Source organism: Pinus tabuliformis, chromosome 7 (genome assembly GCF_031772625.1).
Source record: "Pinus tabuliformis cultivar Carrire ecotype Pingquan chromosome 7, CPIR1, whole genome shotgun sequence".
NCBI lineage: Eukaryota > Viridiplantae > Streptophyta > Pinopsida > Pinales > Pinaceae > Pinus > Pinus tabuliformis.
In genome coordinates, this window is record NC_142293.1 from 1,481,656,747 (window position 1) to 1,481,669,436 (window position 12,690).

General features: G+C 45.7%; 1 protein-coding gene across 1 annotated transcript; it reads right to left on the bottom strand.

The window, feature by feature from the left end:
- Positions 1–787: 787 nt before the first annotated feature.
- On the bottom strand, positions 788–11,862 carry LOC149253440 (uncharacterized). The gene is made up of 5 exons (XM_089454480.1): positions 11,152–11,862; positions 9,199–10,993; positions 7,412–9,025; positions 1,207–1,415; positions 788–940 (listed from the first exon to the last, which is right to left on the bottom strand). Exons 1-5 carry the CDS (start codon positions 11,860–11,862, stop codon positions 788–790), a joined length of 4,482 nt encoding a protein of 1,493 aa, XP_089310606.1.
- Between the last annotated feature and the right edge of the window lie 828 nt (positions 11,863–12,690).

Consider the following 12,690-nt stretch of genomic DNA (forward strand, 5'->3'; position numbering starts at 1 on the left):
AATATTTAATCATGAATATATAATATTAAATATGTTAATTTATTAAATTTGTTATTACAATTAATAAGTGACTTTAATATTTAAATTATTATAACCAAAATAAAATAATCCATAAATAAAATTTTAAAATTTATTTAAAAAAATAATTTAAAAATATATTTGAAAAAATAATTTTAAAATTTAAAATAACTTTATGAATTTATAAATATTTATCAAATATAAAATAAAATTAACATATATATATATAAATATTTCATCAATTTTTATTTTTATTTTAGATTTATATTTTATTATTTTTTATTGATGTAGTTTTGGTCACTGCTATGTTCACAGAATGTTTGTACCATTTTAGCTCAATTACAAAGCTGGTTGACTAACCTACAAATATTGACTACAAAAATAAGTTATATACTTTGTCTATAAACTAGCAATTGTCCCAAAAGGTACACTAAGAGGCTGATAGGATTATTAAATTGGAATTGTTGAATTTTTCTAGAAGAGATGTTGGTTCAAGCCTAACAGATGAGCAATTTGAGTTGGCTAAAGGCTTTCTAATTGTTTTTAATTATGGTAAAATTATATTGATAACCCTTTAGTGATAATTCTTTTAGTGATTTAAAATGCATGACTTCACAAATCTAAATTATTTTATGTATAATTTTATAAATTATATATAAAGAAAAAGCAATTGATATTAATTAATTATATTTTTTCCTTTATATAATATTAAATATTTTATCAATATTTAATATGTTTTTTTTTTTCACAAGAACGGCTATGGATTGTATTAGCTGGTTGGCCTAAATGCCAGAATTCTGATTACAATGGGGGTTGTCCAGGTCCAAATAGAACCGACCTCCTGAAGTACTGAAGGGTTTGTATTCCTCTTCCAGCTCTTTTTGAGTTCTACAATGGAGTTGATTTCTGTGATTTGCCCAAGCTTGAAAATGCAAACAAACTGATTTAGAATCAGGCAATAAAACATATCTGCTGAAATGATTATGGAATTGGATCCCATGTTTCTTCCCCGTCCCTTATCATTGCCCCGGCAGAGAGAAGTACGACTTTATTTGCTTCACGATCTGCTTCTTTGTTGTTATCTCTTAATACATGAAAATATTTCAAGTTTTGGAACAGCTTCCCCAAGCTTCTAATTCTATGAATCAGCCTTGCTAATCTTAAGTCCCGGGGGGCAGTATTGGTCACCATGAGCTTTATGATCACTTGAGAATCCCCAAGTATGATTGCCTCCTTGATTTCCAGATTCAATAGCAGCTTGAGACCTTGGTAGAGGGCCAATGCTTCCGCTTGAATGCTGGAATTGAACCCCAGCCCCCAGGCAAAGCTGTGGATCAGAATGCCTTCCGTGTTATTAACCGTTCCTCCTGCCCCAGCCTTGCCAGGATTTCCTTTTGCTGCCCCATCGAAAAAGAGAGAATGAACCTTATGGTTGGAGATCCAGTCTTGAAATTCTTCCTTATTTATCCCCCTTACTTGCCATTCCTCAAGAGGAATAATGTTTCTATTGCAGGTTTAAGGAAGTCCCCCAATGATCCGGATTTAAACAGGAACGCAACAAATTACAGAGATAACCATATACACAAAGATGCAGCGGAAATAATACTTCATTTCATTAATGGAAAATACTGAAATATGCTTACAACCAGAAATGGAAATAAACCAGCTAGGGCGATGGTAGCTTATCTCTGAGAAGAGATGTGATGGCTACATGCCTCTGAACTGTCTTACAATGAGGCTCGAAGGCCTATTTATTGTTGAGAAACAGTGGAAAAACCCTTAACATTCCAAAACCTAACCCTAGAAGATGAAATGCCAAACTATGGGGCCCCGTTTGGGGTAAGTTGGTACATCAACTTCCCGGGGTCGTAACTTTGGCATACGATCTCCGTTTGACGCATACAATAGCTCGTTAGAAAGATCTATCCGAGCACTATCATTGTTGGAATGGGCAACATCGGTCCATTCCATGGACCCATGTTGCCCTCGGATTCCCCAAAAAACGTCGTTTAGGGCCTCAAAACGGCTCCGGAAGTTCAGGACCCAAAAAACTGCTAAAAATAGTAAGTTGTGCTACAATTAAGGAAACTGAAAATGCTGAGAAGAACAATAGTGGGGGTCCAGGTGGACTTGGCAGGTGGCCACCAATATCCACCTGGATCATTCCTCCCCCCTTAGGAAGCAATGGTCCCCATTGCGTTGAGCTCCTCCATGAGATGAGGAAACTTTTGCTGAACTTGTTCCCTGGTGAGCCACTTGCCCTGCTGAAGGAGTTGGCCTGCTTTGACAACTCGATACAGTTGGATATTCTGTTGGCGAGTGTTCTTGATCTGTGTGTCCATGATCCGATCAGTTGCAGCTTGTTCCATGCAATCTGGATTTAATTCTGTGGGTTTGAGCTGTTCTGCAATGTCGGATGTGTCTAGCAATGGTGGAAAGTATGGCCGAAGGCGGTCCACATTGAACACTGGGTGCAGGCCAAGGAATGGGGGAATGCTGAGCTCAAATGCATTGTCTCCCATAGCCTTAGTAATGGTGTAAGGACCATATCGGAGTGGTCTCAATTTCCGCTAGGCTCCAGTAAGGCGTTCCTTTTGCAAATGCAACCAGACTTTGTCGCCCACCTGAAACTTGTGTGGCACCCGATGTTGATCATGTCACTGCTTGTACTTGGCATTTGATTTCTCAAGAATGTCATGGACCTGCTGGTGAATGTGTTGGATGCGCTCAATGAAGCTGGTGGCCTTATCTGTTTCAGACTGGACATGAGCTGAAATTATGTGAGTAGCTGCAAGTGGCATGGCCACATCAATGGGGCATAGTGGCTGGAATCCCAAACCCACCTGAAAAGGGCTATGGCCAGTGGAGTTGTGAAGAGCTCGGTTGTAGCTGCGCTGAACATAGGGGAGGCTCTTGTCCCATGTGCGTGGATGCTTTGAGTTATACATGCGCAGAATGTGCACAATCATCCTATTGACAACCTCTGTCTGGCCATCAGTTTGAGGATGGAAGGCTGTGGACTTCGTGAGTTTGGTGTCCAGCATTGACCAGAGACTGGACCAAAATGTGCTGAGAAACCGACTGTCCCGATCTGAGATGATAGACTGTGGGATCCCAAAGTGCACCCACACTCGTTCAAAAAAGAGTTTAGCAGTGGCTTCTGCTGTGATATTCTTCTTGCAGGCCACCGTAATGGCCATCTTCGAGAACCTGTCGACGACCACAAAAACACAGTCATTTCCATGCTTGGTGGAAGGAAGGCCTGACATGTAATCCATGGAGATGGATTCCCAAGGTCGACTTGGGGTAGGCAACGGGGTATAGAGGCCGTGCTTCTTAATGGTCGGTTTGGCAATGGCACAGGCAGTACATGATCTGATGTACTTTCCAACATCCTGTCGAAGATTCGGCCAATAGAAATAATTTTGCAGAACTGCCACTGTTTTCTCGACCCCGAAATGCCCAGCAGCCCGACTGTAGTGGGCTTCCCAAATCATCTTGGCACGCTCGCTTGAAGGAACACAAAGGTGACCGAGGTGGCATAATAGGGCATCCTGAAGGTGAAAATCTGGAACATTCCGACCCTCCAAGAGTGTCTGGTATGTGTGGCCGAATTCTGGGTCGCTTTTGTAGAGAAGTGGCCAATCAGAAGTCTCGTGCCCACAAGAGTTGAGCACGGTGGTTAACGCCATGATCGGTGGTCGACTGAGGCAATCTGCAACATTATTGGTGCTGCCCTTCTTATAGTTGATATTCAAGTGGAACTGTTGCAGGTATGTAGACCACTTCTGATGGCGATCATTCTGCAATTTCCCTTGGGTCTGTATGAACTGCAGGGGTCAGTGGTCTGTGTGGATGACCGTTTCCTTCCCCAAAATGTAATGCTTCCATTGTCGGCAGGCCTGTACAGTGGAATACATCTCTTTATCATAAGTGGGGTACTTCCGGACTGTGTCTGAAAGTGTTTCACTGTGATATGCCACTGGATGTCCATGTTGAGTAAGGACTGCCCCAATAGCATAGTCAGAGGCATCTGTCTCGACCTCAAATGGTTGTTGTAAATCCGGTAACGCGAGCACTGGTGCTGTGCAGAGGCGATCCTTCAACTCCATGAATGCCTTCTGTTGAGATTCAGACCACAAGAATTTTGCTTTCGCCCCTCCCTTGGTAACTCGACTCAAGGGCCAAGAAATATGAGAAAACCCCAACACAAACTTGCGGTAGAAGTTGGCAAGACCTAGAAAGCTGCGGAGCTCTATTAGAGTGGTTGGAGAGGGCTAATCCCGAATGACTTGGATCTTGGCTGGATCAACATGCACCCCCTACTCATCAATGATGTATCCCAGATACTGAACCTGGGTCATGCCAAAAGTGCATTTCTCCAAATTGGCACATAGCTTGTGTTGCCGCAGTGTTTGGAGAACCTGTTGGATGTGGTGGAGGTGCTCTTCCCAACTCTGGCTGAAGATCAGAATGTCATCCAAGTATACTACTACAAAGGAGTCGGTGAATGGCCGCAAGATGTCATCCATTAGCCTCATGAAGGTTGCAGGAGCATTCGTCAATCCGAAAGGCATAACCAACCATTCGAAGAGGCCCTCCTTGGATTTGAAGGCAGTCTTCCACACATCAGAGGGTTCGATTGGTACCTGGTGATATCCTGACTTCAGATCGATCTTGCTGAAATATTTCGCCCCCTTTAGTTGGTCTAGGAGGTCATCAATCCGCGGGATCGGGTACCTATTACGGACAGTGATCTTGTTCAGCGCCCGATAGTCAATACAGAGTCTCCACGTCCCATCCTTCTTCTGTACCAACACGATCAGGCTCCCACAGGGCGATGAACTCGGACGGATGTGACCTTTCTGCAGGAGCTCCTGAATCTGCCTCTTGATTTCATCGTTCTCCAGAACGGAGCGCCGATAAATTGGTCCATTGGGTAGCGGCGCACCTGGGGTCAGATCGATGGAGTGCTTGACTTGACAGTGCAGAGGAACCCCTGCCGGGGAGGTGAAGATGTCCTCGTACTCCTCCACAACCTTGTCCATCTGTAGTTGTCGTGCAGAGGGACCCCGTCTGGAGGCCGCGGCCACTGTCTTCTTCTTTCCTTGAGGGCGTATCATCAGGAAAACAAATTTCCTGGTTTTGGAAATGATCTTACTGCATTGTTTTGCAGTAATCAAAGAGATGGCGGTAGGTGGTGCTACCTCTGGTATCCTGTACAACTTATTTCCCAATGTAATAATAACAGCACGGGGCCTTGATTCATACACAGCATGTCGCTTCCACAAGTATGGTTGTCCTAGTAATACATCACAAACTTCAAGGGGAGCAATGTCACACAATACCTCATCCGTGAAGGGCTTGATGTTGTATGGAAGGCGACACTGTTGGCTCACGCGAAGATCTCGTCCTTGGTGAAGCCACCCAATGGTGTATGGTTGTGGATGTGCTGTGGTCGGTAAGCCCAACCGCTTCACGACCTCTGCCGAAATGAGGTTCTTTTGACTCCCGCTATCAACAATGAACTGTATCGGGGAGCCCTTTACCCACATCTGGGAGTGGAAGAGACGCTCCTCCTCCTCTGGATCTTCGGGTTCATTTTTCTGGATCTTTGCGGTAGCAACAGTGGCGCTGGGATCCGCATCAATGATCTGCTTCCCTTTTTCATTCCCCTTATCGGGTTCTGACTCAGAGTCGGAACATGCATCTGATTCTGAAACCTTTAGCTCAGCCACCAATGACTGCTTGGCTCGACACTCACTTGTGTTGTGAGTGGAGCTCTTATGGAACTCGCACCATTTTCCAGTGTCCTTTCTCGGCTTCGCGGCGCTGTTCTTTGCTTGCAGCTTCGGCTGGTTGTCTTGGGCTGTCCCGCCTTGGCTTTGTCCTTTGTTCTGTGGTTTAGGGGCACCTTTCCCCTGCTTTGGATTCGCAGATCCAAAGTCTTGCTTCTTTTTTTTAAACTTCTGCTCGACCTTGACGGCATATCGGTATGCTGCGCCGAGCGAGGAGATGTTTAGGAATTGTATTTCTTCCTGGATGTACTTGTGCAGGCATCCACGGTATTTGAGTATCAAATGTTGCTCCGAATCCTTGATACCCAACTTTGTGCGAAGGGTATGGAAAAGATTGGTGAACTCCGGCACGTCTTGGTCCCTTCCCTGCCGCAGCGTGGTCCACTTTATGTATTCATCCTCATAGCTTCCAACAGGGTAGTACTGCTCCTTGATGGCATCCCGGAACGAATCCCAGGTGGGTGCGGCTGAAAATAGTGAGCCAGTACTTTCATCCTTCTGCTCGCAGTAGGTTTCCCACCAGTCCTTGACGTGGGGGGCTGTTTTGAGAAGAGCAAAAACAATCTTTTCCCGACTCGAAAATTCATGAACAGAAAAATAACCCTCTAGCAGATTTAACCATTTATCTACGGCATCTGCGTCTATCTGACCCTCGAATATGGGGATTTCAAAATTAACTTGTACCTTAAAGGGTGTGGCGTTTCCAGAGTAGCTGCTGGAAGCCGATGCGTTGCTTCTGGGTAGCCGCTGAAGGATCTGGGCAAAGCTGTCCATCATCGCGTTCCGTTGTCGCTCGAGGGCTTCTTCGAGCAAGATTTTGATGGGATCTCCTGCCCCCTCGTCTTTCTTCTCATCCGCCATGGGAGGCCGTCGGGATTTGCGAGGCTGGTCTTGCAAAGGTTCAACCAGTTCAAGCCCTAACTCCTTATATCCCGACCTTGTTGGGGACATGCAAAGAAAAACAGAGAAAAAGCAGACCGCTCTGATACCACTGATCCGGATTTAAACAGGAACACAACAAATTACAGAGATAACCATATACACAAAGATGCAGCGGAAATAATACTTCATTTCATTAATGGAAAATACTGAAATATGCTTACAACCAGAAATGGAAATAAACCAGCTAGGGCGATGGTAGCTTATCTCTGAGAAGAGATGTGATGGCTACATGCCTCTGAACTGTCTTACAATGAGGCTCGAAGGCCTATTTATTGTTGAGAAACAGTGGAAAAACCCTTAACATTCCAAAACCTAACCCTAGAAGATGAAACGCCAAACTATGGGGCCCCGTTTGGGGTAAGTTGGTACATCAACTTCCCGGGGTCGTAACTTTGGCATACGATCTCCGTTTGACGCATACAATAGCTCGTTAGAAAGATCTATCCGAGCACTATCATTGTTGGAACGGGCAACATCGGTCCACCCATGTTGCCCCGGATTCCCCAAAAAACGTCGTTTAGGGCCTCAAAACGGCTCCGGAAGTTCAGGACCCGAAAAACTGCTAAAAATAGTAAGTTGTGCTACAATTAAGGAAACTGAAAATGCTGAGAAGAACAATAGTGGGGGTCCAAGTGGACTTGGCAGGTGGCCACCAATATCCACCTGGATCACCCAAATAATGTCGAGTTGACTAAGATTCGAGTCGTCTTTTTGATCCTCCAGGCATTCTTTTAGCTGAATTTTTACCTTAGCCACTACCACTTTGACATCGTGCTGGGTGTTTCTGAAGATTCTGTTGTTCCGCTCTAGCCAGATCTGCCAACAACAAATTTTGAGGAGGGAAGACCAGGCGACCTTTATCACTTTGTTTTTAGGAGGGGAAGCTGGATATCTGTTCTGCCAGTTAGTGAAGAGATCGGTTATGGAGGCAGGAAGTTCGAAATTTGGATTCCAATGCTCCATCAGTTCTCTCCAGACCTGCACTGCAAATTTGCATTTTAATACCAGATGGGTGACACATTCCGCCTTCTCTCTGCACAAGGAGCATCTAGACGGGCCATAGATACCACGCCTCTGCAGGTTCTCGTCGGTGAGGATTTTTCCGTGGCATAGAAGCCAACTAAACATATCTATCTTGGGCAGCGATGGGATGCCCCAAACAGTCTTCCACGGGGCCGGATCAGGAGGAACATATGGAATTGCAGCAAGGTTCGAATAGCCACGTGCAACAGTATAGCCCGCAGCTAAGGAGCCCCAACCTCGTCTGTCTTTCCTGCGAATGTGCGAAGGGGCAGCTCCATTTAACATATCGCAGAGGTGATTGACGTCCTGTAGAAGTTCCGCCGGTGGATCAAGGAAGTTCCAGCCAGCCCAACGCGTCCCTTCCCACTTGGAGATGTCCCAGAGAGTGTATTTACCTGTGTTTGTAATCCAATCACGCAGCTTCTTCACGGAATGGCAGTCACCGATCGGATCGCGATCCATTATGCGATCTGTCCATATGTTGATTTTTTTCCCATTTCTAGGGATCCAATAGGCCTTGGAGCGGATCAGAGGGGCAACTTTAGAGCTGAGTCTGGCGAATGAAGAGGTGCCTTGGGGAAGAGGCCCGTCCAGACATCTTGTCCTCTCGCCTGCAAAGTATTTCCTCCAAAGCGCTAGCTGAGCCCAGCCAGGCTTGGGTGCTATGATTTTCCAAAGTAGCTTGGCTCCCATGGCGATGTTTTGCAGGGGAAGCTTCTTGAAGTTTAGGCCTCCCTCCATCTGAGGTTTGAGGACTGTCTCCCAGTTGACCAGGGGGATTTTCCTCTCGTTTTGCTTACCCCCCTTCCAGAAGAAATTTCGAATGTGCTGGTCCATTTTCTGAAGAATGCCGACAGGAGCTAGAAGCACTGAGAACTGGAATAAGGGGAGACTGCAGAGAACAGATTTGATCAGGACTGACTTGCCTGCTATATTTAACCAGTTATAGCCCCATGCCTGAAGTTTGATCTTGAATTTTTCTAGTTGAGGAATCCAATCCCTGCTATAGGCACGCTTGAGGAAGATAGGCATCCCTAGATACTTAAACGAGGTCCATACAGCTGAAGCAGCAAATCCTAAACATCTGGCAATGGAGTTGAGCATAGAGGGCGAGGTATTCCAACAGTAGATGTGACACTTTCCCTTGTTGAGACTGCTTCCAGACATCATGCCAAACTCATCTAGAGCCTCTTTGAATCTGGTGGCTGAGTGGATCGAAGCAGCCCCAAGAAGCAGTGTATCGTCTGCAAACAGGGCATGATTTATGTTCTGAACTCCTCTTGCAATGCAAATCCCTGGAATCTCCTGATCTTGCATTTTTTGTTTAAATGAAAGCTGAGAATGGAGGCTTGGATAACAAACAACAGAGGGGACAGGGGGCAGCCCTGCCTTAATCCTCTTGTAGCTTTAAAGAAACCAGCAGCTCTGCCATTAATTAGGGGAGCTATCCATGGCTCCGAGATGCAAGCCCGGATCCAGTTTATAAAGCTCTCTCCGAATCCAAATTTTTTTAAAACATTCAACAGAAAGCTATGTCTAACACGATCAAAAGCATTTGCTAAGTCCAGTTTGATGGCCATACCTCTTTCCTTGCGCTGGTGGCTGGATAGGATTGCCTCTTGAACTAAAATGAAGTTGTCCACCAGCTGTCTTCCATGGATGAAGCCCCCTTGATTCTCTGGAATGATTTTAGGAAGGATGTGTTTCAGCCTGCTAGCAATGATTTTGGTGATCAGTTTGTAGCCAATGTTACAAAGAGAAATGGGACGAAATCTGTTGAAAGAATTGGCGCCCTTCTCCTTAGGAATAAGTGCAAGGAACGAGGAGTTTGTGCTTCCTCCAATTTTCTGACAGGCTTGCGATTTTTGGATCATTTTAAGGAGATCTTTTCCCACAATGTGCCAGCAGGATTGAAGAAATCTGGCAGAGAAACCATCAGGTCCTGGGGCTTTGTCAGGGTCCATGGCAAAGAGAGCAGATTTGACCTCATCCATGGTGACTTTGGCTTCTAGTTGGAGATTCATATAAGCTGAGATTGAAGAGGGAACCCCGTCCAGAAGACAAGAGTTCTGAGTCCCATTCACCTCTTCGCTGTACAGATTTTGAAAATGGAGAAAGGCTGCCTGCTTGATGCCTGTAAAGTCTTTGTGGATCACAGCTTCTTCTTTGATTTCAGCTATGTAGTTGAAGCTTTTTCTGGCTTGAGATTGTTTGTGAAAATATGAGGTGTTTTTGTCTCCTGCTTTGAGCCATAGGCAGCGAGATTTGACCCTCCATGTTTCCTCTTCGTTCAGGCAGGCTTTGTGATATTGCTGTTGAAGATGGACCTCTTTGTCAAGAATTTCTTTGGAGATGTGGGCCTCTTCCGAGAGCTGATGGTGGGCATCTAGCAGGCTTTGGATCTTTTTCCTTTCAGTAGCTGGGTTAGGAAGAGTTTTGGCCCAGCTCTTTAGGGCAGATTTCACTCTTCTGAGTTTTTCTTCCCAAATATAGAATGGAGATCCATTGACTGGCTGAGACCAACTTTGCTTGACAATCTGCAAGAAGCTGGGTTCCTTGATCCAAAGAGGGCTGAATTTGAAGGGGATGGGGCCAAGATCAGTGTGAGTTCGGAGGTTCAGCTTGATGGGGTTATGATCAGAGGTGCTACAGGGAAGAATATGCATACTGGCATCTAAACCAAGCAAAAGGAAGGAACTTTGCACGAAGAATCTATCCAGCCTTGCTGCAATGTGCCCAGGCCCTATTCTTTTATTTGACCACGTGAACTTACCCGAAACAGGCTTGATATCTAGCAGGTCCCAGTCTTGAAGAAGATCCTCTGCCCATTCCCTTGCCGGGTCTCGCACAATGCTTCCTCCACGCTTTTCTGAAGAATGCAGCGTGAGATTTAGGTCTCCTGCAATGATGATGTTTTCTAGAGTGCCCAGATCCGCTTGGTTTCTTAATGAATCCCAGCAAGACTTTTTTTCTCCAGCGCTGACCGGCACATAAACATTGAAGAGGCAAAAGGTTTCTTTAGTAACTAAATGCTGCATCTTTAACATCAACCAGTGGGTGGTTGAAATCTCAGTTATTAGCGAGAACATGCTATCATTCCATAGGGATCCCAGCCCTCCAGAGGCTCCTCGGGCTGAGACAGCTGCTGCTTTGCTCTTATTCCAGAGTTTTCTACTTAAGTGAAGGAGGCCCGAGTCCTCCATCTTAGTCTCCTGGAGGAGGAGTATGTCCGGGGCTTCTATTCTTATTAAATTTCTTATAGCCTCTTCTTTGGTTTTGCTCCCCATACCCCTGCAGTTCCAGGAGATAATTTTCATTATTTACCTTTGCTTTGGTGGGCTCCCTTGGAGCCTTGATGCTGGTTTCTAGCCATCTTTGGTTTTTTTGCTAACAGCTTCTCCAATGTAGGTTGGCTGCCCTGCAACTTGTCCTTATACGTTTCATGCTCCCTTTTCTCCCGATCTGTTTTGCGCCCTCTTGTAGATCTCCTTACAGAGGCTTGGGAGTCTCCTATTTCTCCTTCCTCCTCCGAGTCTTCCGATTCTTGGTCCTCTTCCTCAACTTCTTCTGGGGTTCCTTTTGAGCTTTCTGCAACGCCTGAGTCCTTGGAAAGGTTGGGCTGACCACCTTTCTCTGGAGTGGCTGATTTCTGGGCCTCGACTTCATGGGTGTCCTCTGGTTGAGAGCTGAGGGGATCAAACCTGTTTTCTGGGGCAGTCTTAGACGGGATCTGCTGAGCAGGGCCCTGATGAGGATTGCCATTAGATCCTCCCGCCTTCTGAGCCTTGAGAGAAGTTTTAGTTCGTTTGACTTGGTTCCAGCCGTCCTCCTTCCCTTGCACAGATTCAATGTTGGACGGACAGCTTCTGGCGAAATGGCCATAAACATGGCATTTCCGGCATTTAAAGGGCAGTTGTTCATAGTCTAGTTTCTGCATGTGTGTCCAGCTTCCCACCTTGATTTTAATGGCCTCTGGAAGTCCCACCTCCAGATCTACCTCCACGCAGATCCTGGCACAATCATATTGATCCTTGTTATTCGCTCGATCTATAAATTTCCCCAGGGCATTTCCTATGTGCATCAATGAATCCCAATTCCAGCAATGCACTGGGAGGTTTGGCAGCCTGACCCACACTGGGACAGCTTTGGGTACATCTACTGCAGGATCGAAGTCCGGAGTCCATTTGTTCAGGTACAGACCCTGGGGGCCCATGAAGTAGGGGCCATTTCGAAAGATCAGGTCTTTATCGTCCTTTGAGGTAAACTCGAAGAGGAAGAATCCTCTCCCCAGGAAGTAAGAGGTCACACTTTCTTGGATCAACGGACAAGGACAATGCAACCTGGATCGGGGTTTCCGGAGGGAGGGAGATCTCAGGAATATCGTCCAGTTTCTTGATGAATTTCGCAGCTTCGACATTCTTCTTCTTAGGGAGACCTTCCAGGAGGCGGTTAAAAGCCTCAGCTGATGAGGTCGACGGAGGGGAGGGGAGATAGCCGCCTGGGGAGTGCCCAGCACCTCCATGGACACAAGCTCTGAGGGGAGCCTGCCAAACTCGAACCGGGCCTGCTCAAACCTCCATTGATCTGGCCGACCGCATGGCAGGGGGAAAGCTACGTGCGAGCCCTCCCGCAGAGAGCAGGGCGGCGGAGTGCGGGCTTGCGCGCAGTCTGCAGGATGCGCAGGGAGCGGATCTGGGCAGAGCCGAGGGCGATCTCTCAGAGCCGCATCGTAGATCGCAAAGCTGATTGATGTTTCCTCAATATTTAATATGTTAATAGATTTATTATTTAATAAAAATTATAAAAAATTTAAAATTAAATTAATTTTAATTTAAAATTTATTATATAATAAAAATTTCAAATCTTTCGCAAGGTTATTTCTTTTTAGATTTGTTTAGTTTAAATTTTT